General features: G+C 35.6%; 1 protein-coding gene across 1 annotated transcript in view; it reads left to right on the forward strand.

Annotated features, from left to right (window-relative positions):
• Nucleotides 1–4,662: 4,662 nt before the first annotated feature.
• Nucleotides 4,663–24,518, forward strand: part of cps1 (carbamoyl-phosphate synthase 1, mitochondrial) — a 41,805-nt gene continuing 21,949 nt past the window's right edge. The window contains exons 1-26 of the mRNA XM_052565154.1: nucleotides 4,663–5,013; nucleotides 5,159–5,280; nucleotides 5,623–5,767; nucleotides 6,229–6,318; nucleotides 6,396–6,452; nucleotides 6,541–6,633; nucleotides 6,710–6,799; nucleotides 6,879–7,007; nucleotides 7,340–7,446; nucleotides 7,597–7,738; nucleotides 8,108–8,185; nucleotides 8,352–8,450; nucleotides 8,538–8,633; nucleotides 9,539–9,728; nucleotides 9,817–9,974; nucleotides 10,113–10,241; nucleotides 10,785–10,929; nucleotides 11,594–11,804; nucleotides 12,926–13,124; nucleotides 13,304–13,480; nucleotides 14,863–14,981; nucleotides 17,217–17,358; nucleotides 17,442–17,507; nucleotides 17,994–18,057; nucleotides 18,173–18,354; nucleotides 22,040–22,234. Coding sequence (XP_052421114.1) covers nucleotides 4,921–5,013; nucleotides 5,159–5,280; nucleotides 5,623–5,767; nucleotides 6,229–6,318; nucleotides 6,396–6,452; nucleotides 6,541–6,633; nucleotides 6,710–6,799; nucleotides 6,879–7,007; nucleotides 7,340–7,446; nucleotides 7,597–7,738; nucleotides 8,108–8,185; nucleotides 8,352–8,450; nucleotides 8,538–8,633; nucleotides 9,539–9,728; nucleotides 9,817–9,974; nucleotides 10,113–10,241; nucleotides 10,785–10,929; nucleotides 11,594–11,804; nucleotides 12,926–13,124; nucleotides 13,304–13,480; nucleotides 14,863–14,981; nucleotides 17,217–17,358; nucleotides 17,442–17,507; nucleotides 17,994–18,057; nucleotides 18,173–18,354; nucleotides 22,040–22,234 — 3,318 coding nt within the window. The 5' untranslated portion in view covers nucleotides 4,663–4,920. The remainder of the gene's footprint in view (nucleotides 5,014–5,158; nucleotides 5,281–5,622; nucleotides 5,768–6,228; nucleotides 6,319–6,395; nucleotides 6,453–6,540; nucleotides 6,634–6,709; nucleotides 6,800–6,878; nucleotides 7,008–7,339; nucleotides 7,447–7,596; nucleotides 7,739–8,107; nucleotides 8,186–8,351; nucleotides 8,451–8,537; nucleotides 8,634–9,538; nucleotides 9,729–9,816; nucleotides 9,975–10,112; nucleotides 10,242–10,784; nucleotides 10,930–11,593; nucleotides 11,805–12,925; nucleotides 13,125–13,303; nucleotides 13,481–14,862; nucleotides 14,982–17,216; nucleotides 17,359–17,441; nucleotides 17,508–17,993; nucleotides 18,058–18,172; nucleotides 18,355–22,039; nucleotides 22,235–24,518) is intronic.

Below are 24,518 nucleotides of genomic sequence, written 5' to 3' on the forward strand. Positions count from 1 at the left end.
CAGTGTGTCTTTCCTGTGTCTAAATATATTGAAAAACTATTTGAGGCATTAGTCATTGGTGTCTTATAACATTAAGAGACATAGATATGGGTCACTTTTTTCAAGAACAGCTCCTCTAGTTGTTTTTAACTAATGTGTTTCTTCTCACAGGCTCATAGATACAGCATATGTTTCAGAGACATTGTGTAATAGAATTTATGTGCAATATCTAGATGCAATATTTAAACTAAAAACCTCATTAAAATGATTAATTATTAAAATTATGTCCTCATTCGTACAAATTCATACGATTTGTGCTAAATCGTACGTATTTTACGAGTTGCACAATTTGTATGAATTTGTACGAATGACCTACACTTAACCCCGCCCCTAAACCTACCTGTCACTCGGGTTTAGACAAATCGTATGACCTCACTCATAAAATACGTACAAATTGGTCGTGAGAGTGTTGGAAGTACAGCTGAGATGGGGCCTTTAATACTCACCTGTAAAGCACCCTTGCCCTTCGTATAACTAGATATATTTTAAATACCACTCATTTGTCTATCCAAGTATCCATTTGTGGACATTTTCTCAAATCCTGCATATAAAATAGTGTGAAAACAGTATTTACCTCAATATATGACTCCCAAATTAAAGAGATCTTAAAGGACAAACTGCATTCTGGTGAAGGAAACGTGGTGCTGCTGTCTTAAGAATGGAGCGGGAAGTGAGTGCTGTTATTTTCAGATAACCTCCAGGCAGAGTAACAGAAGCATTCTGACTTGGAGGTCACAGATTCTGCATAGTTCAGACCTCAGTGATTCTGATGTGAGCCCCCCATAGCTAACAGTGCCACTCCTGGACTCCTTACTAATTCCATAAGGAATGGGTTTGTAATTAAGCCCCTGGACAGATGGGCCCTATTTATAGCCCTTTCTGAAGAGGTGCAAAGTTTTCTTGGGATCTCTCTGAGGGTGGGCCACAGCTCCTTAAGGGGGTTGATTCAGCGTCACCTGCCTATCCCTTAAAGCCATCTCAGACAGATTATAAAGGGTACAGCTAAACAAAGAAGCACACAGCCCTGGAAAGTGGCTGTAACCCCCAGTGAGGGTGTCCAAGCAGCCCATACTGTAAAAGAATACCTACAGTTCCTTGGAATTACTGAAGTCACAAGCACATGCACGTCATTAAAGAGGCCTGCCCATCACTCCTGGTTCAAGTGTTGAAATGGAATTAAATACAAAGTAATAATTTGCATATTCTGGAGGCTGCTAGAATGTTCTAGTGCAGCTATTTATCCTGAGATGTGCATAAACTCTTCAGCATGTACTCTTCAACAATGACCCCAAACTCATCTATAAATCTAAATAATAAATAAATGCAAACGACAAACTATTCATATATTTATTATTTATTTATAAGAGTTCCTGAAATCTTATTAAATTGCATTATTAATTTAAAATTCAATTTCAATATTGAAAAATGGTAATTTGTTTCTTTTTGTCATCCAATGAAGAGAGGCATGCCTAATGAGCATTTACATAGAGACCAACATGGCCTTGGTTATTTTCAGACCCTTGTATATGGCTGGGGATCTTTGAAAACAGCAAATGGGATCCCAGCCAAAATCCAGAAGGAGAAACACCGTATTTGTTAAGACGCCAATAGAGTGTGAGGATCCAGAGCTGCATTTCTGAAGCACCCCCATACCGTCTAATAACTTTGCAATTTTCTGTCTTATTATATCACCAGGCTCTTAGAATAGAAAAGTAGCACAGAAACATTGCAGACAGGGATGTTCTCTCCATTCAGCTTTTCATGTACTGTAGACACAGGGATCATTTTGCAGGATAATTAGTTAATGTAAACATGATAATTTGATACCATAACATATGTTTATTTAAGATACATAACACTGATATTAAAGCACAATGCGGAATTAATGAACTGTGCTTTATGACATCAAAGTATGTTTACATATTTAAATAAGATGAACTTAATTATAATACCATTTTCTTTATCTTGAGGGTTTTTACTGGCTCAGTTTAATCGTCACTTTAGATTTGTCTCAAGGAATATCAACAGAAGATGAGTTTTCATAGGATGACCACTAGAGAGCAGTAAACAGCATAAAACAATAGATCAGAGTTTGGCTTGTTATTTTCTACTGCGAAGCCCCTGCTGGTAGAAGCTGTTGCTATAACATTATGTTGGCAAAAAGCATATTTCTTTACTGACAAGTTTTAGGTAACACTTTATTTTAATGTGTCCTACAATTAATGTGTTACACATTACATGTACTTACTATTATAGTAAAAAAAAAAAAAATGCATAATTAAATTTGTTGTAGTTTTAGTAAATTAAATCAGTTTTTGTCATTTGTTTTATTTATTTATTTGTAATATTTTTTTAATTATAATATATATATATATATATATATATATATATATATATATATATATATATATATATATATATATATATATATAATATTTTTTAAGCTGAAAAAAATAATTTCAAGTTTTATGTTTTATTTTAATTCAATTAATATTTTATTTACATTTTCTAAAGGTTTTTGTTTTAATGTGGTTTACTATAATGACCATGCCATTAATCCTATTAAAAAGTAGCTTATTTTATAAGCAACATATAAAATGCAAATATTTAAATATATTATTTTTCCATATATTATTAGCATTTATTATTCTATATACTTTTATTAAAATTTCCCAATTTAAAATATCTGCCCATCCAAAACACATAAGGTAAGTGTTATATAACAGCATTCCAGTACTAAAACTATCAACAAACACATACCTCTAAATATTGGCCACAACAATTACCAAATATACAAACTCAACCAGAACTTAACACAAATAGTATTTACATTTACATTTATTCATTTAGCTGACGCTTTTATCCAAAGCGACTTACAATTGCTATATATGTCAGAGGTCGCACGCCTCTGGAGCAACTAGAGGTTAAGTGTCTTGCTCAGGGACACATTGGTGTCTCACAGTGGATTCGAACCTGGGTCTCCCACACCACAGACGTGTGTCTTATCCACTGCGCTAACACCACCAAAATTAAAAATTAAAAATTAAAAACACCACCAAAAATTAGTATATTTGCAAAATGTGAACATGTGAACAAGAGGCCCTCTTTTGGACTTGAGTATAGTAAGTAAATCACCTATACACATTAATTATTTTGTATATAATAATATTCAGAATATAACAATATAATAAATTGTTGAAGTTTTGTAGGCTAATTTTAAAGAGTTTAAAATGTGCATTAATTATATACATATACTATAACATTACTAATAAAAACTTTTGGTAGGATCAGTTACATAATTTTAAAATGGAGTGTGCTACACTCACATATTCTGGTCTAGTTTGTGGTCAGGTAATCACTGCTTACAACCTATGACCTCCACATGTTAGCTCAGGGGTCATTTAATTCACACAGAGTTGATGTATATTGTTCCTGTCTGAGGTCTGTATCTTTGCTGAATGGTGCCACACATTATGTGTGGTTCTGACAGACTGCTGAATCCACCAGAGTGGCGGCCTTGGCACTGAGCCCTCCCAGCATGCTCAGCAAAAGTCCTGCACTAGCATTAATCCCCTGATAGGGGCTCCCGCTATTGTCAGAAGGAGAGGAAAAGAGCAGGGATTTGCTCACTGTAGCACACTGTGGATCTGAGTTGCAAATGTGAATGAATGGTTTGGGAGTACTGTAGTTTCATCAGAAATCTGTTCATCTCCTTTAGTAGGCTTATTACAGCATTCTTTTAAACATCCTAAATATAAGAACATATGACATTTACTTTATCCTGTGATTTGCACAAGCACTTAAACTGATGCAAGGTTTTTTCATGTAACTGTAACATGTAAATGTCATATTCATACACTCTTAAAAACAAAAAAAAAAATGCTTCACAATGCTTTTTTTTTAATGGTTCCATCAAGAACCTTTAACATCTGAAGAACCTTTTTGTTTCACAAATGGTTATTTGTGGCGAAAGAAGGTTTTTCAGATTATAAATAGGTAAGAAAGAGATGATTCTTTAAAGAACCTTTGACTGAATGGTTCTTTGTGGAACCAAAAATGGTTCTTCTATGGCATCGCTGTGAAGAACCTTTTAAGCACCTTTATTTTTATGGGTGTAATTCACTGAAGATGCAGTTATTGGCTGGGTCATTGCTTTAGACTTATGATGTGATGTTGCCATATTACATACCTTTTTCCTTTATATTCTCTCTGTGGATAAATACAACTTATTGCATTTATGAAATGTTTCAAAGTTGTACAATGACACAACAAATTATACCATAATAAAACTTTGTTAGTGCTATTAATCATTATTATTTTAGTATTTACTATTACAGTATTTATTAATATTTTGAATTAGCTTTCATTTTTATATATTCAGTTTTCCTTTTAGTTTTATTGATTTGTTATGTTTTGTTACTTCTATCAGATGAGTATGATTTTTTTTTAATAGGGTTTTTATAAATATGAATAGGCCTATTTAAATTTTCAGTTAGGCTAAATAGATAGGTATCGTTTAGATTTTTTACATTTCATTTTAGGTTTATTTCATGAAAATGATTTGAAAGGTTTTAGTTTTAGTTTCAAGTTTTCATCGTTTATATGGAGGCCTAAAGATGATTTACAGATTTAAAACGCTGATTATCGTCTTCAGCCATCGAAGTCAAAACTGGCCAATCAGAGCACAGCGCGTTGATTAAGCGATGAGAGACTCTCTCGCGCTCCAGAGCTGGTTTACAACTTCACTCACAGCGGCAGCAGGTGAGCAGAGCGCGCTGCATTCAGCGGTGAATGGAAATATACCCTTTCAAAGTTGATATTCACAGGCATTTTGACAATAGCGCATATTAATAAGGAGAAAAGAAAACTTCTGGACAGAATATGACAAAAATCTTAACAGTCTGTGGAGTTGCCAGATCGTTGAGGCTGGGATGGCGCAACTGGAAAACATCGACAAGATTGCTCAGCATGAAGGTGTGTTAACTGAATTAATTGGTTAAATGATACGAGGTAAACTAAGCTTTGTGGAAAAACTGACAGTCAGAAATGCTGGAAATCTGCCTTACATTTGCTTGTTGTGTATCATGAATCCACACTTTTTTTTTTGCTTTAAATACAGTCTGCATTCCAGGCTCAGACTGCGCACTTGGTGCTTGAAGATGGTACGAAGATGAAGGGCTACTCATTCGGCCATGATCAGTCTGCAGCTGGAGAGCTGGTCTTCAACACTGGACTAGTTGGGTAAGACGACCCTCTGAATATGGTCATAGTGTTTTGGCAAAATAAATAACTTCCCTGATGTCAAATCACTGGCAACAATAATCTAAAAACATTTTCGAACCTGAGTCCAAATACTTAAGCTGTAACTCCTCCTAAATCTTTCAATTCTTTCAGCCTGACATCTGGCGTTTAAGTTTTCAAACTTAAAATCTCTTCCCAAAAGTCTTAGCTACATAACATCTAAATGCTTCATTTATTTGGTTTGTCAAGTCAGTATTTTCAGTTTCCTTTTGTAGTTTTGAGATGATCATTTTAACTTTTAATATAAAAAGTATGGTCTTAAAGTTTGTGTATGATCTCCAGCTATCCTGAGGCTCTGACAGACCCCAGTTACAGAGGGCAGATCCTGACCCTCACCTACCCCATTGTTGGAAACTACGGTGTTCCCAATACACAGCAACTGGATGAGCTGGGATTGAAGAAAAATGTGGAGTCAGATCGCATTCAGGTACTAGCAATGAAAAGATCATGGGTTTGATTCCATATAGAATGCACAAAATGACAAAATATGTTCTGTACCTGGAATGCAGTATTTATATACATTTATATTTATATTTATATATTTATTCAGTAAGTCATTTTTAGATAAAATCATCTGCCAAATACATACAATAGTATTATTAACATTTTAAAATAACAGTTTTATAAGTTAATATATTTTAAAATTGTATTTATTACTTTGATGACAGAGTTTAATTTTCAGCTGCCACTAGTCCAGTCTTCAGCTGTTTTAAATTGTAATACTTTATCACAGAATTGTATTTTTGATTACATAATTTTAGCCTTTGCGACTTTTAGACTTCTTTTAAAAATGTTAGTCAAAAATATTAGTGTATATTCAACCAAAGACCATAGAATAAAATGACTTTGATTCAACCCTTATCTTTCCATATATTTTGTTGCTGCAAGGTGTCAGGACTGCTGGTTCAGGACTACAGTTCTGAGTACAGTCACTGGAACTCTGTCAAATCACTGGCACAGTGGCTTCAAGAGGAGAAGGTGGGTTTCCATATATTCTAATTTCGACTCACTTCCACAGTAAGCATTTAAAGCATATATTTTCCCTGTGCTTGCAGGTGCCGGCTCTTTTTGGAATAGATACCAGGATGCTAACAAAGATCATTAGAGACAAGGTCAGCATACTACTTTGAAGTATGCAGTTTGTCCAGAATGATGCTTTAAATGCATTCTGAAGGATCCTATTGGTTTTCTTCAAATAAGGGTACAGTTTTGGGGAAGATTGAATTTGATGGTCAGCCGGTGGAGATCACAGACCCAAACCAGAGAAATCTCGTAGCTGAGGTCTCAACCAAGGTAACCAGCATGCTTGGTCAGTTTGCTGTGCATTACATTTTCAGTGAGTGTTCACCATGACTTTTCCTGCTTTAAGGATATTCAAGTGTTTGGGAAAGGCAATCCTATCAAAGTGGTTGCTGTTGATTGTGGAATCAAGCACAACATTATAAGACTACTTGTCAAGGTAAGGAATTGTGGTCTCCTCCTAGAAAGAGGCGGAAGTGACAGGCAATATTTCAAGACTTTTCATTTTTATCTCTTAGCGTGGAGCAGAAGTGCATTTGGTGCCATGGGACCAAGACCTGATGAGTCTGGAGTATGACGGTCTCTTCATCTCCAATGGCCCAGGAGATCCTTCGCTGGCAAAGACCCTGATTCAAAATGTTCGCCAGGTACAGAATGAAAGATAGCATTGTCTTTATGTTGAACAATTCATCTGTGCATGTTATTTAAAAATAAAATAAAACATCTTTCATCTGAAAATTACATTACTTACAATGTCATACTGGCAACCAATAGTCAATTTCTTTATTTCGTATTACAGAAGTAAAGTGGGTTGTGATTGTGAACAACAGCTGACACTTAATATTATTTAAATTGAAAAACAAATGAAAAAAGATTACATTCAGCCACACTAACTAATATGGATATTTGAAAAAAAAAAAAAAACATTGTCACACTACTGTATGTTTATCTTTCATCCTGCCTTCATAATAACCATCAGGTGCTGGAAAGTGACTGTCCTCAGCCAGTGTTTGGTATTTGTATGGGGAATCAAATCACAGCTCTGGCAGCTGGTGCACAGTCTTATAAACTACCAATGGGAAACAGGTACAAATTATTATCCAACATATTTTATGGTAAATAGACCATAATTTACTGATTATATGTCAAATTTGTGGGTTTGGGAATGAAAAACAATGGCAAAAATGTTACTTTGTGTCCTTAGACTAATAAAAAATGTGTTCTCATTTTGTACAGGGGCCAAAACCAGCCAGTTGTGAACGTGATGACGGGCCAAGCTTTCATCACAGCTCAGAATCATGGGTATGGCATAGACAGCGAGTCCCTTCCTCCAGGCTGGAGTCCTCTCTTTGTCAATGCAAATGATGGAACCAATGAGGTCTGGATTTCATTTTTCATCATTTAACCACCCCTATGTAATTCTAAACCTGAATGACTTTCTCACTTCCATGGAATATGGGTGAAAATGTAGATTTTTGGGTTGGCTTTTTTATATATATAATGGACTCTGTCTGTCAGGCTCCAAAAAACTACTTACTTCTCATATGTAATGAAAAGTTTTTCATTGTTGGGTGAACTTTTGCTTGAACTGTGACTGCCTGGTGAAAAATGTATTTTAAGAGCTAGGAAGGATTTTTAGTAATGCATTTTGCTGTTAAACTAACATGCTCCCAACAAATCTTTATGTGTGCACAATGCTTTGTTTTGTTTTTAGTGGAATCGGTTTTCTATTCTTTTTCTTTTTCAGGGCATTATGCATAATACCAAGCCAGTGTTCACAGCTCAGTTCCACCCCGAGGCCAAAGGAGGACCCACAGACACAGAGGTACTGCAGCACAGTCAGAGGATCGTGAAGAGTCTGATCTTTTGTTTTTCATGGCTGAATGTTCTCTCTTGATCATGTTGTGTTGAATCCTCTGTAGGTTTTTTCTGGTTATTTCATTAAAAACCAACCATTGTACTTGAGCACTTTCTTCAATTATCTTTTATAGTTCCTGTTTGATGCTTTCATCTCTCTGATAAGTAATGGGAAGGAGGGGAGCATCGCATCTGTGATGCCAAAGAAACCTGCTGTTCCTCAGAGAATCCAGGTGGGGGAGACATACTACATAAAGTTGGAAGTCCTGTCTGCATGGTGTTGAGTATAGATACTGGTACTTGTTTGTTGATTTTCCCAGGTGTCTAAAGTGTTAGTGCTGGGATCTGGAGGTCTGTCCATCGGTCAGGCAGGAGAGTTTGACTACTCGGGATCCCAGGCTGTTAAAGCTATGAAGGTGAGAAGTTTTGTTAATCTCTGCTAGTTGTGCCTCCTTTCAATAACCTAGTTCAGTCCTTTTCAGACCATTACCAGCGAATACAGTCTTTTTGAGCACATTTTGTTGAAGATGCATCAGGTTCAAGATGGTGTATAGTAAGCTATTTAGTGCTACAGTAGTTTGTTACTGCTTTGCTATCCTTAGATGAGTTGTTTATCAGCAAAAATGCTTTCTGGTAAAGCTAGTTGGGACAACTAGCACATCAGCATCCACAACAGAACAGCAGGGCAGCCTTAAGGCCTGTTAGTAACATACACATAATGCCATATTATTATTATTTTTTTTTTGAAAATCTCTCTTTCAAGACTTTTGTTGGTCTTTTGATGAGTCTTTGTCAGTGTTATATTAGTATTATTTATATACTAATGAAGTGTTTAATCATTTTTTCCTTTATTTTTATATTTTTATTTTATTCTTACTTTCAGTTTTAATCATTGTGCTGTGTGCTTTTGTCACTTTTATTAGATTTTGTTTCAGTGCAAATTAATTTTTATTTCTTTTGTTTTTGTTTTAGCAGTTTTAGTTATTAAACTTTTCAATTAGTTTCCATGGCAAAATTTCAACATTAGATTATTTTCATGTAATTTAAATATATTTTATTTTGTTTCGGCTTTAATTCAGTAAATTTTTTTAAGAATCTTTCTAGTACCGTATTTCTAGTTTATTTTTTCATATATTTTTAGGGTTGGTTGTTGTTGTTGTTATTATTATTATTACTATTATTAATAAAAAAATATATTGTAACATTTTCCAGAAAAGAGTTGTACAATTTCCACAGTTCGAGAACCACTGCCCTACTTGAAGCCACAGTACAGGTGTTCTTGCTCACAGCACTGTTTCTTATTTCTTGTTTCTGTCTACAGGAGGAAAACCTACAAACTGTGCTGATTAACCCCAACATTGCCTCGGTACAGACTAATGAGGTTGGCACCAAGCAGGCAGACTCTGTGTACTTCCTGCCCATCACTCCTGAGTTTGTAACAGAGGTGATCAAGATAGAGCGACCCGACGGCATTCTGCTCTCCATGGGAGGACAGACAGCTCTCAACTGCGGTAGGAATTCAGCATCAAACTTTACCCAAATTCACCAACATTGAAAGGCTTGACTGATGGTGCATTATGTTCCTGTCCATTGTGTCAGGGGTGGAGCTCTTTCAGAGTGGCGTCCTGCAGAAGTATGGAGTGCAAGTTTTGGGCACACCTGTGGAGTCCATCATGGCCACTGAGGACCGGCAGCTCTTTTCAGATAAACTAATGGCGATCAATGAAAAAATTGCTCCCAGTATTGCTGTTAAAACAGTGAGACGGATATCTGCTAAATGTGTCACTGCTCAAAGTTGTGATTCCAAAAACCTTTCACTGTAGTTGCTATGTTGGACACTGTTTGAAAAGATTTTTGTTGGTAAACATGTACTGATGACCGTTTTTGTTTGGAAGGTGGCAGATGCCTTGAAGGCAGCAGATGAGATTGGCTACCCTGTCATGTTGAGATCAGCTTATGCTCTGGGTGGCCTTGGCTCAGGCCTGTGTGCTAATAAAGAGAAGCTAGAGGACACTGCTCGCAAGGTAAGCGCCGTAAAACATGAAATAACATGATGCTAATATATTCCATTAATGCTTGTGCACTGAATTTAAAAGTTATCTGCTTTATGATCAGGTATAGGGCAAGAAAGCTTAATGTTTCTTCCTGAACAAAGAGTTTTATTAAAGGTTGTTTATATATGCTTTATATATATAAAATATAAATATTTTTATCTGTCCAATATCCACTAATAACATTTGTTTTTTGTGCCGAATATTTTAACTTATTTTTAATAGACACATTTTTCACCATTCATAAATGTTTAAAGACACTAAAATAAATGTTTAATTTGTCTGCTGTCGGTCCAATAGAATTTTAACTGCTTCACCCATTTTTGTAGCTAAAAGTCTTAAATGCTCTTTTTTTCCCCCACTGGTTATGAAGTTGAGTTCTGAAGGCTATGGTATGTGTTCATAGCACTCTTATCTCTAGAAGATCATGGAAAATTGGATTCCTCTTGATATGGCTGTTTTCGAGATGGTTTGGTATCATGAAAGTCCATTCATTCTTGGTCTGTTCTGTTACAGGCCCTGGCCATGAGCAGCCAGATCCTGGTGGAAAAGTCCTTGCTGGGCTGGAAGGAAGTGGAATATGAGGTGGTTCGAGATGTTGCTGATAACTGTGTCACTGTCTGCAATATGGAGAACTTTGACCCTCTGGGCATCCATACAGGTACCATGCTGTCTATGTAGAACATGAACATGTTTTGTTACATTATTCAGAAAATAAGAGGTGAGGTTCATTTTTCGTGTTATTTAAAAAAAAAGTCATATATATTTGAATAATTTTTGAATTACACATTTTAAATCTATTATATTATATAAAATGTATGTTTACATGTAAGCCTTTAATGAAATGTATTTATATTAATATTAAGGTTAGTTTAGGTTGTCAAATGGAATTAATTTTCCATTAAAAAAATCTCCACTTATATTGATAATAAAAAAATAAAAATAAATTAAATCATTTGGAAAAAATTGATCAAGACTTGCATGTATGCAGGGTTTAAGGAAAGCATTTAGTACATTTTTTTTTAACCTCAATGGTTACATTAATTCACCTGTTTTAATGAAGTCATTAAATTAAAACAGTTTTTGAGAATTTCTTTTTCTTTTTTTAAATGAAATCGAAATGATATTTTTTAAGAATGTGGTACATGCATGTAAAACAAGATTTTTGTCTCCTTTTCATCGTCTTTGACATTGATCCCTGCATACACATCCATATTCATAACCCATTAAGCCATGTGAATTTAAACACCAGTTACATCGCATGAGGACATGCACTGTAAATTCTCAAGAGCTTTTGTTAATGGCCCTTTTTGGTCATCCCAAAGGTGACTCCATCGTGGTTGCACCCAGCCAGACTCTGTCCAATGAGGAATACCACATGCTAAGAGAGACTGCTATTAAAGTTGTGCGTCATCTGGGCATTGTGGGAGAGTGCAATATCCAGTATGCCCTGCATCCGTCCTCTCTGGAGTACTGTATCATTGAGGTGAATGCCCGCCTCTCCAGAAGCTCAGCACTGGCTTCCAAAGCCACAGGGTGAGATCATAATATATAAATATTTTTTAAAGTACTGTATATAGGTATGCAAGCATTATGGGTGCTTAGTTATGTCTTTAGGGACCTCACTGCAGTGTATTTGAGTTCATTTAACACTGTATAGATACAGATTTAAGAGTAGTTTCTTTGGCTTGGTTAGAGTTTTACCTGCAAAACAGACGTTTCTCTGTGATCAGCTAAAGGTGTCAGTTTCACACCGTCCTTGGTCTTGCATTTATCGTCACCAAAATATTGAGAACTGACTGCAGCCAAAGTTCTGTGTATGTTGAGAGCCAGACTCTAAAAAACACCCACCCACCCCTCTGTCTGTTCAGTGTGAAATGAATCCATATCCTTTGAAAGCATTGATGCCACACGCTCTGTAAGAAGACAAACAAACTGTGGTGAATAAACAGAACAGATTGTATTGTCTTATCAGAAGATCAGTGTGAAGAGGCAAAAATAGTTTGAATACCTTGTGGAGCAATTATTATATTTTTCCCTAAAAATCAATATGGAGGGTTTTTTGGAAAGCATTGTTCTTTAAACTGCACTGAGGGCAAGTTTATAGTCTTTAATAAATCTCAAGAGGTATTTTTAAGTAATTTTAAGATTATTAATTTTTTTTTTGACAACTGTTAATTCTTTAATAGAAATACAAGTAGTCACAAGTTAGGTAATGGTTGACATACACTAAGTGAATAAAGGTATTACATAAATGTCATAGTTTAAATAGTTTGGTCTTGGAGATGTATAGCATTTAACTTTTTTAACAGCTGTTAATTCTTTAGTAGAAATACAAGTTATCACAAATTAGGTAATGGTTGACATGCAGTAAGTATAGAGGATATAAATAAATGTCATAGCTTAGATAGTTTGGTCTTGGAAATGTATAGCATTTTTAGTATCTTGACAAACTGGAACAAGGTTTGAGACACTTCTGAGATCTTTCTGAAACTCGAGAGGAGACACAAGTGAAATGACATGACAAAAGTCACATTTTGCTCTCCATTAAATATCGCAAGTGTTTCTCACAGACAGCAATGACATTTAAAAAGTTTTTCATAACCATTGTCTTCTTGTAGAAAACATGACTCTACTTTCTGACTCTTTTTCACTAGGTATCCACTAGCATTTGTAGCTGCTAAACTAGCACTGGGCATCCCACTGCCGGACATAAAGAATGCAGTGTCGGAGCAGACCACAGCCTGTTTTGAGCCCAGTTTGGATTATATTGTCACCAAAATACCTCGCTGGGATCTGGACCGCTTCCACGGGATGTCTCGGGAGATTGGCAGTGCCATGAAGAGTGTTGGAGAGGTGCGAGTTACCATGGCTACTGAATCTAACACGGATTAAAACTAACCAAAGACCAAATTATGATTTTGATTCTTCGGTGCCAATTTGATTTAAGTCTGTATCACAGTTAGTTCAGTGCTGTTGACTTACAGAAACAGAATGACTTCTGTCTCAAACCTCTAATTCTCCTCCCCTCACAGGTCATGGCAGTTGGCCGAACCTTTGAGGAGAGCATCCAGAAGGCTTTGCGCATGTGCCACCCCTCAGTGGACGGCTTTGTACCACGTCTGCCTCTGAAAAGAGACTGGGAAGAGCGGAGAGACCTTCAGCGAGAGCTCTCGTTGCCTTCAAGTACTCGTATCTTCTCCCTCGCCCAGGTGTGTGACCCGTAGCATTAAGAAAAGTGCATTAGAGTCTAGATGATAGATTCTGATTCTTTTTGAATCAATATAACAGCCATATTTAAATCAGGCCCAGCAGTTTTTACATCTGTCCTAACCCTTTGTGTCCAGATTAGATAGTGTATATATACTCTACTGTATAGAAGTTTGGGGTGAGTATGCTGTTTTTTTTTTTTTTTTTAACAAAGATGCATTAAATTACAAAATGCTAAAAAAAAGGATGCAAAATTACTGTATATAAATTTATATAAAAGAATCCTGGGAAAATTTTTTCATGGTTTCCACTGAAATATTAGGTTTCAAAACTGTTTTCAATAACGATAATACAAATAAATGTCAAATATAAGAGTAATATAAATGTAAATGTAAATAGCTGATGACAGCTTCACCATTCAGCTTGACCATTACAGAAATAAATTACATTTTAAAGTTATCTATTGCATATATAATATTGAAATTCTATAAAACATTTACTAAATTGAACAATTTAATGCAATTTACTGATTCCCGAGCAACTGGCGAAACTACTTTAGGAGATTTGGTGCAATAGGATAAATATTCTTTGGGAGTATAATGTCATGTAAACCTTAATTTTAAAGAATTATTCAATGAAATCCTTGATTCTGATTGGTCAGTCACAGAATTTTGTGGTCAAATATTTTTGTTTTGTAAGACCACTTAAGTGTAGAATTATCCTATTGTCACCGATTTCCTAATTTCTGAGTGAACTGTTTGCTCTCTCATTTTTTTATGTTTACATTTAAATCAATGTTTTGTCAATTTGTGTGCAAAATAAACCCCTTCAGGTTGATGCAAGACCCCTGTGTATCCCCTGGGCATTCATTAAAAATTAAAATTACCTGTCTGCCTAAAGAGAAAACAGCCTACTTTTCCTCAAAATATGTGTCATGTGAGTGTCAAATGGACACGTTCATGTTGGCAGATTTATTACAGAATAATTGGGCAAATCCTATCAAGACATGGGACATCAATAACTCTCAAGGTTGGTCTCACTTGTAATACTGGAATTTGATGTTAGTCTCCAGGCACATCATTTCATTCAAAGCAGGTTATGCCTTCTATTAAGCAGACAGGCTATTAAGTGCTGTGCCCTGATTGGTCCTCCCACAGCGCTATGGCAACAGCCAGTTACAGCTCATTGGGCTCTGCTCTGTATTCAAGGGACACCACCAGCTAACAGCCAACAATCAAGACCCATTATTTCTCATTTAACAATGACCCAACAATTTCTTGTAGATCACAATCATTTATTAGAAAAGCCTGTTTATGTTCATGCTATTTATAGTATGCTGATCTGATGCTGATTTTATATTATGTTGATTGTTTCGTTTCTCAAGGCCCTTCACAGTGGTGTGACTGTTGATCAGATCCATGACCTCACTGCTATAGACAAATGGTTCCTGCACAAACTGAAGCACATTACTGCCATGGAGCAGCTCCTGGGTCAGTATACCAGGTGAGAGAGTAACAAATACATTCAGACACGCAAAACTGATATTTATAGACAGAACTGCACACCACTTGACCATCAAACTTAAGTACTGTCGTGGCCTAATGGTTAGAGAGTCGGACTCCCAATCGAAAGGTTGTGAGTTCGAGTCTCGGGGCGGCAGGAATTGTGGGTGGGGGGAGTGCATGAACAGTTCTTCTCGAACCCCCAACTGCTCCCTGGGCGCCGCAGCATAAATGGCTGCCCACTGCACCGGTTGTGTGTTCACAGTGTGTGTGTGTGTGTGTTCACTGCTCTGTGTGTGTGCACTTCGGATGGGTTAAATGCAGAGCACAAATTCTGAATATGGGTCACCATACTTGGCTGAATGTCACATCACTTTCACTTTTCACTTTCACTTAGTCAGAGAGAGCTTGTATGTATTAAAGTACAAGAGGGTAAATAATATTTTACTTGTCAAGATCATATCCCGATCGCTGTCAAAAATCACTGGAAATGAATAATTAATATTTTAATTACGGCAATTAAAATAATAAATAATAAATAATAAAAGTGATATTATAAAATAACTAAAATTGTATTACTGTAATTCTAAAGTCATTCTCATTAGTGTACTGCGTAGATTTATTAAATTACTGTGAAATAAATAAATTATTCAATTACTTGCATGATAAATATTCATTGTATTGCTTGAAAAACATTACAAATTTGCTGTATTGCAAAAAAAAAAAAGTCTGGATTCATTATAATTATGAGAATTTGGGATACAAAATAGGTTTAGTTGTAATAAAAAATTGTTGCAATACAAAATATCTTAATGGTTCTATTAATACCAATATATCATGCAAAATCATTGTGTAATGTAATGCATTAATATACAGGATCTTGATTCTGATTGTTCAGGTGCAGTCATATATTTTTATGACTTGTTTAATGACTACTGAAGTGTATAACTGACTGGTTGTTCCTGAAAATCTATTTCCAGTACATTGCCTACTTCTCAGATTCACTTTTTTTCTGTCTTCATCAGTTCAAGCCCTTCTCTTCATTTCATTATTCACAGGGTAAGCTGTATTCCTTTGCCCATTTTAGGCATTTTCTGGAGCCCCGTCACTTCTTTCACTTCTGTGATGTATATGTGGAGTTTCTGTTCACCACTTATGAATGAAACGGATTACATGTGTTTAGTGCTCGGTGATGTGCACTCCGCCCTTTGTTTGGGCTTAAATAAGAAAAATAATACTTCAAGGAAAGAAATTTGTGAACTATATTTGCTCAAGATCTTTTTGTGTTTGTTCATTACCCTTTTTGAGTATGAATGCATTTTTTTTTTGCATCAATATAGCAAAAAAAACAACAATCTTTTAATCCAATTTTTTGTTCCAGATTTTTATGTTTTCATGTTCAGTATTATTTTAAATGGGACAAGGACAAGGCCAAGGCCCTACACATTTTATGTGGTTTAAATGCAGCCCGTTTGGCCTCTTAACTTGAGTACCCCGGTCTAGAGAATAACCTGAGCTTGTTCTGTAGTTAAAGACTCAAAAATCTAAGATTGAACCTTCAGGTTTTCAGTTACAATTCTGATATTTAACCAATAGACTACTTTCAGGTGAGCACTAACCTCTTTAAGCACAGTACAGTGTGAAGTCTCACATTTGGTGCGTGGGATAGTGAGGACTGGTTGTCTCTGTCCATAGCTACTGACACTCTACTGTCTCACACTCCTGCTGGTTTTAATGCTCTTTACTTTGTTAATAAACAATGGTCAGATTTAAACCCGGACCAGTACATACACTGAGTTTTTTTTCTCTTGAGAAGAGTTTTAATCACCTGAATTGTTTTATGTCCATACAGAGCTTATAAAACATGAATGTTACGGAAGAAAAATCCACAAGTTTTGATTCCAGTGCTCTTTGATCTTTGTTCAGATGTTGTATTGATTTAATGTGTTAAGCATCTTTAGCCAGGATTTTTCTTTTTTGATATTTTCTTTCCTTCCATGTACACTGAAGCTTGAACTTTCTGATGATCAAAGGTTCACAGTTTGCTATTTATCTTAAAAATATTTTTTCCTCTAATGATTTTGCATGTATTTACCAAAAAAGTAAAACGAAAAAGAGCTTAGAAAATGCTATGTAACCAATCAGTAAAGAGGAATAAATAGTTAATATTCGGCTAAGTTTTAGAGTCAGCGCATACTGTATGTCTTGAGTTTTTTAATCCATTTTCCTCCCTCAGTGCCACAGTGCCGAGAGATCTACTTCTGAAGGCCAAGATGGATGGTTTCTCAGACCGACAGGTTGGTCAGGCTATGAACATCTCAGAGGGAGAAGCTCGGGTGCTCAGGCTCAACCAGAACATCAGACCTTGGGTCAAACAGGTTTGAACCCATTGCCAGAAATATCTGTTTATGATTATAATGACTTTTGCTTCATGATAAATGCTTCTTGTGCTTACTTTCAGATCGATACACTTGCTGCTGAATACCCTGCAGCCACCAATTATTTGTATTGCACTTACCATGGTCAGGTAAACCACTCTATCCAACCTTTATACAGGGTCTTTGATGGTTGAAGCATTGGGCATTTTGTCCAATTCCCTGTCTAGACTTTTCCATAGTATTTTTCTAGACAATTTTGGTAAACGGGAGAAACTGAGGGAAAGCTTAATTTAACATTTAGAGTATTTCTAAACCATAGAGAAAATAAATAAGGTGTATAAAAAAAATAAAATATAAATAAATATGTAAGTTGAAAAGGAAAAAATAATATTACAAAAAATATTGAATGTAAAATTATTAAAATTATTAAATTTAAAATGAATTCAACAAAACCAAAAACTAAAAAATCTTTAAACAAAATTTGAATTGATACAATTTTGAAATTCATTATGATAGATAGCACTCGTGACATTACGTGACATCAAATAAAATAAAATTTTGGAATTCATTATGAAGATTGGAGCTTCTGGTATATGTGTGTGGATGAACCCAATTTTGGTTTGTCCTTCTAACAGGAGCATGACTTGGATTTTAAGGATCGCGGTATCATGATTGTGGGTTGTGGTCCGTATCACATTGGTGAGTTCAAATCATTCTCAGATTTTTATCCCATTCATTTATTATCTTCATTAGTTTTAATGAGCAGTTAGTGAAGGAGCGGGTCAGGGCAGCGTTTCACTCTACTCCCCCACAGGCAGCAGTGTGGAGTTTGACTGGTGTGCGGTGTCAAGCATTCGTGCCCTTAGACAGATGGGCAAGCGTACAGTAGTGGTGAACCATAACCCAGAGACGGTCAGTACGGACTTTGATGAGTGTGACCGTCTGTACTTTGAGGAGTTAACCCTGGAGCGCATCCTGGACATCACACAGCAGGAGGTGAGAGGTCAAAGTTCAGCCTGTGCACCTGGTGCCTTTAAGTAAGTGAAAGGTATTATTCACTTTCATATTTGACAAGGACATTATGATATGGTCCCATTTCTGAAATCTAAAATCTGATTGGTTGAGCAAGGCTAAGTTAGCGTTTTGTGATTTATTATTTCCAGTACATGTAATTATTATAAATGCATCTTTTCCTGGCATCAAAAAAAATAAAATAAAAATTGTTCTAACTAGCACAGCTTGACAAAGCCCGGTTTGTCACCATTGTGTTGTTTAAAAAAAGTATTTTTCAAGAAGGAATACTATAGATGGAGGTAAGTCGATTTTTTTTTAACATTTTTTTTTTTTATAACAACTATTGTTATATTTGTTTTAATAGTTAACAGTAAGACTGGTTTGGTGAGTATAATTATTTACTTAGTTAAATATTTTGACATTATTATAGGGAAAACAGTATTGTTCCGCATGTAAAGCCTAATATGAAGCAAAGCATTGACATTATACTAAATCTATTTTTTGTTCTCCACACTTACGTCCCTAAATCTTTTTCCTGATCTTATCAGGCTGCATGCTGCCATTTTTGAGCTGTGGAAAAAAAAAATCCCCCATTTTGTTCTCCGCAAAACCTGCTTAATACAATGTTCCAATCTCCCCTGTTATCTCGTCTGAAAGTATATAAGAGTTAATGTGTTCTTTTTTTCAATGTTGAAAAAGTAGGAGTGTCCTTTATAAAACCGGCAGCAGACTGTCTATACTATAGAATGCGAGCAATTCCTCATTTTCTTCTTTGGTGTTCAGCAATGTGTGACTGTTGACAAGATCCGACTGGTCTTAATGAATATCACAGCAGGACTAACTCCACTGCTGCCGCCACCAGCGTTAGACTGTTTATGCAGCCAGTGCTATACAAACAACATCATGAGTTTCCACTAAATATGAATTCTTTAATGCCTGGACTGGTATTTTAAAATCTCATCATATTTTGAAAAAGTGATATTCAAGCACAACCCTGATGGCACATGTTTTCAGCTGCATCTTGAAATAGTTTCCCCATTCTTTTTCTTCATAGGCATTTCAAAAGGAATCAGAGCATTAAAGCATTTGATTCTAGCTAAGCATTAAATGTTTTTGAAAACCAGAAAAATAGATATGGTATGTTCAGAATAGTGTATTAGTATTCTGTATTATTCCTACCGTAAATGCTGGTATGTTTGCTGGTATGTTACGCATACAGATTCCAAAATACTTAATACAATACAATAGATATTACAGTATACTGTTAACAGTTTTAAGTTATTAACACTATAATCATTTTTAGGGCTGTGTGATAATGAAGAAAAATATGACAACTTGTTACATAATATGAAATGCTATACAATGCTGTAGGTGTGTAAAATACATTGCAATTAAAAAGTGACATAAACAACATAGATGACTTATCTCCCCACACTGGTTTGCTATGCAAGTGGCATATTGTGATTTGTAAATTTTGATTATTTGCTAAATATATTTTTTTATATAATACATGCTCAGCAGCCCTATACTTTTGTCATTTGAAAAAGTTTTGTGGGAATGAGCAGTCGTTGCCAAGCTATTTTGCTGCAGTTTCTGTTTCCACAGTAACATAAACTTCTGTGATTGGTCATTCTTCAGTATTATGTGAAGAGCAGTTCTCCACCGGGATTATGGCGATTAAAAAAAAAAGTTAAATAAAATTGAAATCACACTGCTACAGAATCATATCCCATCACTTAACAACCTCTGAATGAAAAGATTCTAATTTATATTGTGAGAATGTTCTCTATAAAGAGAATAAATGCTGTTTTATGCAGCTTCAGACCTAGACGCCATTATCTCAAGAGACTAACCAGGAGATGCCTCTAAGTGTCTAAGCAGTGTGTGGGGAGCTCATTTCTATTCCCTTTATAGTGATGGAGCCACTAAAGTCTTCACTGATGATGCAAAACCTGACCTTCTCTAACAGCCATTGACTTTTCCATTCAGACACATTATAAGCTAGGTGATTAAAGCATGGGTTGATCAAGTGTTTGTTGTTATGCTCAGAGGTTGTAATAAATTCCCAGACGCTGTGTAGCGATTTATTGCCATAACGGTAGTGTGCTCTGATAAACCTGGAGGGAACGGTGTATGAATAGTGAAGTGTGCATACATGTGCTTGCCATCGGAATGTGAAGAATGGGATCAGAAGGTATATGATAGCTCTCAAAGCGTAAAATAATGCCATGTCATGTTCCAGGGTCAGGTCCTGGGACCACAGCTCATCCCTGAAACAGAGAAAGACAACATCAGCGGATGAGAGTCTAGATTGAGCAATACCAAATCATTGTGAATTCATGCAATGAATGAGAAATGATTATAGTAATTTGTTAAAACAGCACTCTGATTAAAACCTTCTTTGCTTAAAACAAATTTTCTGTCGTATTAGAGGATGAAGCAAGCTTTATTAGATTCATAAGTATCCCTATTTGTAGTCTTTGGTCATGGGTGGATACAATCAGTCATATTTTAAATTGTAGAGTTGAAACTGTAATTATAAAAAGCACTTGTCATTCGGTAGATGTATGTGTACTGAAAAGAATATTTGGGATTTATAGGAATATTATAATGAATGCAATTGTGCATTTGATGAAATTAAATTATTTGAGCTGTAAGATTGTCTAAATATAGTAGTCATTTTTACTGGTGGATGAATGCCTTTGTGTTGCAAAGACTAATGTGGGTCTCAGTTGCACCATTTAAATACACTACTATTCAGAAGTTTGAGGTCAGTACGGGTTTTTGTAAACAAATGAATACTTTAATTCAGCTAGGATGCATTAATCTGCTGAAAAGTGACTGTAAATAAACTTACACTGTTACAATAAAAAGTCAGTTTCAAATTCAGTTAATTTGAACTTTTGAACTCTATTTATCAAAGAGTCCTTGAATAAATGAAGCTGTTGTCAATTGCAATAATAATTAGAAATGTTTCCTAAGCACCAAATTAGCATACTAGCTAAAGTGTCAAAGACTGGAGTAATGACTCCTGAAAATCCAGCTTTAAAATATTTTAACCCCTTTTCAAGCTCCCCATATTTGGACAAGTTGGACATAAAGGACATATGCAAAATAGACGCCGATGCCTGAGAGTTTACGGTTCGTGAATTACTCTATTATTAAGACTATTATTTATATGGAGGGTATATTGGGTCAACTTAAACAAAAATTTAAATAATGAAGAATATAATGTATCAAATATTTAAGACTGCCATGTGTATTTTACAGAAGTCTAAAAGATATAATAGTTTTAAAATAAAATAAAAATTACTATAATGTCACAATTGTTTTTACTGCATTTGTGATCAAATAAATTGAACCTTGGTGTGCACAATCTAAAAAAAAAAAAAACTAAATTCTATGCATATTTCTATGCATATTTCTCTAATCAGGGTCTACATATGCCGTTTCTCACAAAAACCTTTATTTGAATGTTTTCTCTCCTTCCTGTTCATGTCTTTATTATTCACCTTATGGTCACTTTACATTCCAGTCAGGCATTTCTTTCCAGTTATGTGGGCTGTTTTTGACCAGAATACATTACGGTGTGGATCAGGATTTATGGCGATAGTCAGAAGTGTTTCATGCAAGACTAAGACTTCAGACACTTTCCATCCCTCCACAGGCCTGCACCGGCTGTATAGTATCCGTGGGTGGGCAGATCCCCAATAACTTGGCCATGCCCCTGCACCTGAATGGGGTGAAGATTCTGGGAACCAGTCCTCTTCAGATTGATCGTGCAGAAGAGAGATCTGTATTCTCCTCCATACTGGATGATCTGGGTGTAGGTCAGGCCCCATGGCGGGCTCTCAGCTCACTGGTAAGGCTAGTTTCACTTCACAACACCCTTCATCTGTGGTTTATTTCAGGAGAGATGAAAGAGGTGTTGTTACTGGTTCTTAATTTTAAATGCTTTTAATCGAACCATTAAATAATTATGTATGCTGCTATCTTGATGATTCACATCATGTTCAAGGATAAAAGGGACAGGATTTGCTGAAGTTTGTTGATTTGGGTCAATTGAGTAATATAGATGTGATTTTGCAGGAATCGTGAACACAACCTGCTTTACTTATGCATTTTCTTGTTTAATTAATCATTTATTGCTCCATTCATTTTAAGGCTTTTAAGAAATCGCCCACTAACACGGCCATGCAGACGTTCTTCCAATATAGTTGCATTTCCAGACTTTCATTTCTACAAATGCTGCATTCACCCCAATACTCCAGAGGTGTCAGAGTGCTTTCAAACAGCAAACATTAGAAGTGCTGAAACATGTTGACTGGAAGCATGCTCGCTGGTCCGTTAGCTACATCCAGCCTTTTTGCCGCGGGCCATGGAAGCGAAGAGCTGTAGTCGGTGTGATGAAGGGGGGAGAAATAGGGCATTCTGCCCCACGGCGCTGCCCACTCACCCTCCGCTGGTCTCTGTCTCACTGCTAAGGGTACATCCAGCATTTTAATGGTCTCCCTGTTGTTGAAACAGGCCAGAAAGGCAGTAGAGATCAGCAGAATCTTTTGGGATTCTGCGGTTTGCTCTGTGTGCTGTTTCTGTCTAGAAGACTAGTGCTTAGGAAAGGTGAAAAGAGAGGATACAGTTGCTTCCTTATGTCACACAGTCCACAAAAAAAAAAAGAAATGTCAGCATTTAGTCATCGGTGTGTCGTTCCAAACCTGCACTCCTTTTTTCCATATAATCTACAAAAAAAGCACCATAAAAGTAGTCTAGACATGCCATGTAGTGTATTCCAAATCTCAATAGAGCGCTGTAGGAACGAGTCTTAAAACTCAAACGAGTTAGTATTTTTGCATTTCTGGTTCCATTGTCCCAAAGTCATTGGGTTTTCTTTCAGTTGAATTGTATTGGAGAATTAGTAGTACAAAAAAAGAGGATCATAGCAAAATAAAAGATTAAAGAATTCTTTGAAAATCATAATTTTTTTTGGAATGGGTTTTGGTTAAATGTCCAAAATAAGGTCTGTGGATAACTTAAACATATTTAATATTTTATACGATAAATTAAAATACATCAGTAAGAATTTTTTTTTAGTAAGCTTGTATGTGCTTTTAAAAAAATACTAACCAATGGCAATTTGGGACTAAAGAGGTTGTCAAGATATTAAAAAGCATCATGCCAAACAGAAAAACTCTCCGCTCATCTCCACTCCAGCTCTCCAAAATATCCACTTATTAATCTGCTTTTACAGCCTCCTTGTGTTTCTTGTAAACTATTCTAACTCCAATTATCCAACTGGTAGACTATTTTTACTGAAGGAAATTAGAGCCCGACCGATATGGATTTTTGGGGGCCGATGCCGATGCCGATATTAACTCGAAAATAGCCGATTTATAAGCCGATATTTTGATTTTGAAAGTAAACTGGATATTAGACCCATTTCCTATAAACTGCACTTACACAACATTCAATAGCAAAATATCTACCTGTTCTATGTATGTGGGCTGTATAAACCATTTTCCAGAAGGGATTTATGTAAAAAAAAAAAAAGCCTTAGATTACGGTCTCAATGACTAAACAATTGCACATCAAAAGTATATATTTTTTAATGATCAAAAAACAGTCTGGTTTTAAACATTTAACACTTTTACTTTCTTCCAGCTGAAGCTGGTTTTAACAGTCTGTGTGTGTACTGTAAATAAATTATAATACTAAAGTTAAAGTATTTGCAGAAGTAGTCCCACACTTTGCTGCTACAGCATTCACCTTTTTCAGGTATCTGTAGGGCAGAAAGAGAGACAGAGAAAGAATAAGCATGTGTATTAATAATATCACCATGTATCATTACTCATGTCATCATTAGAATTATAATAATAATAAACAGGGATCTCCTACATAGGCAAAAATGAGAAATTTATATATTTTTTTTATTTGTCAAGCAATAGGTATTACCTACTTATATTTAACTATATTATTTCAACATTTTCCTGTTATGTCTGTAAAGCTGCTTTGAAACAATATGTAAAAAAAAAAAAAAAAAAAAAAAAAAGCGCGTGTTCAGCTCACATTTATTTACATGTCCCCTCTGGTTTAATCATTTCTTACGCACCTACTGTAGTTACTGTAACTACACTACATTTGCTCTCACA

The sequence above is a fragment of the Carassius gibelio genome, chromosome B9, assembly GCF_023724105.1.
Source record: "Carassius gibelio isolate Cgi1373 ecotype wild population from Czech Republic chromosome B9, carGib1.2-hapl.c, whole genome shotgun sequence".
NCBI classification, from domain to species: Eukaryota; Metazoa; Chordata; class Actinopteri; order Cypriniformes; family Cyprinidae; genus Carassius; species Carassius gibelio.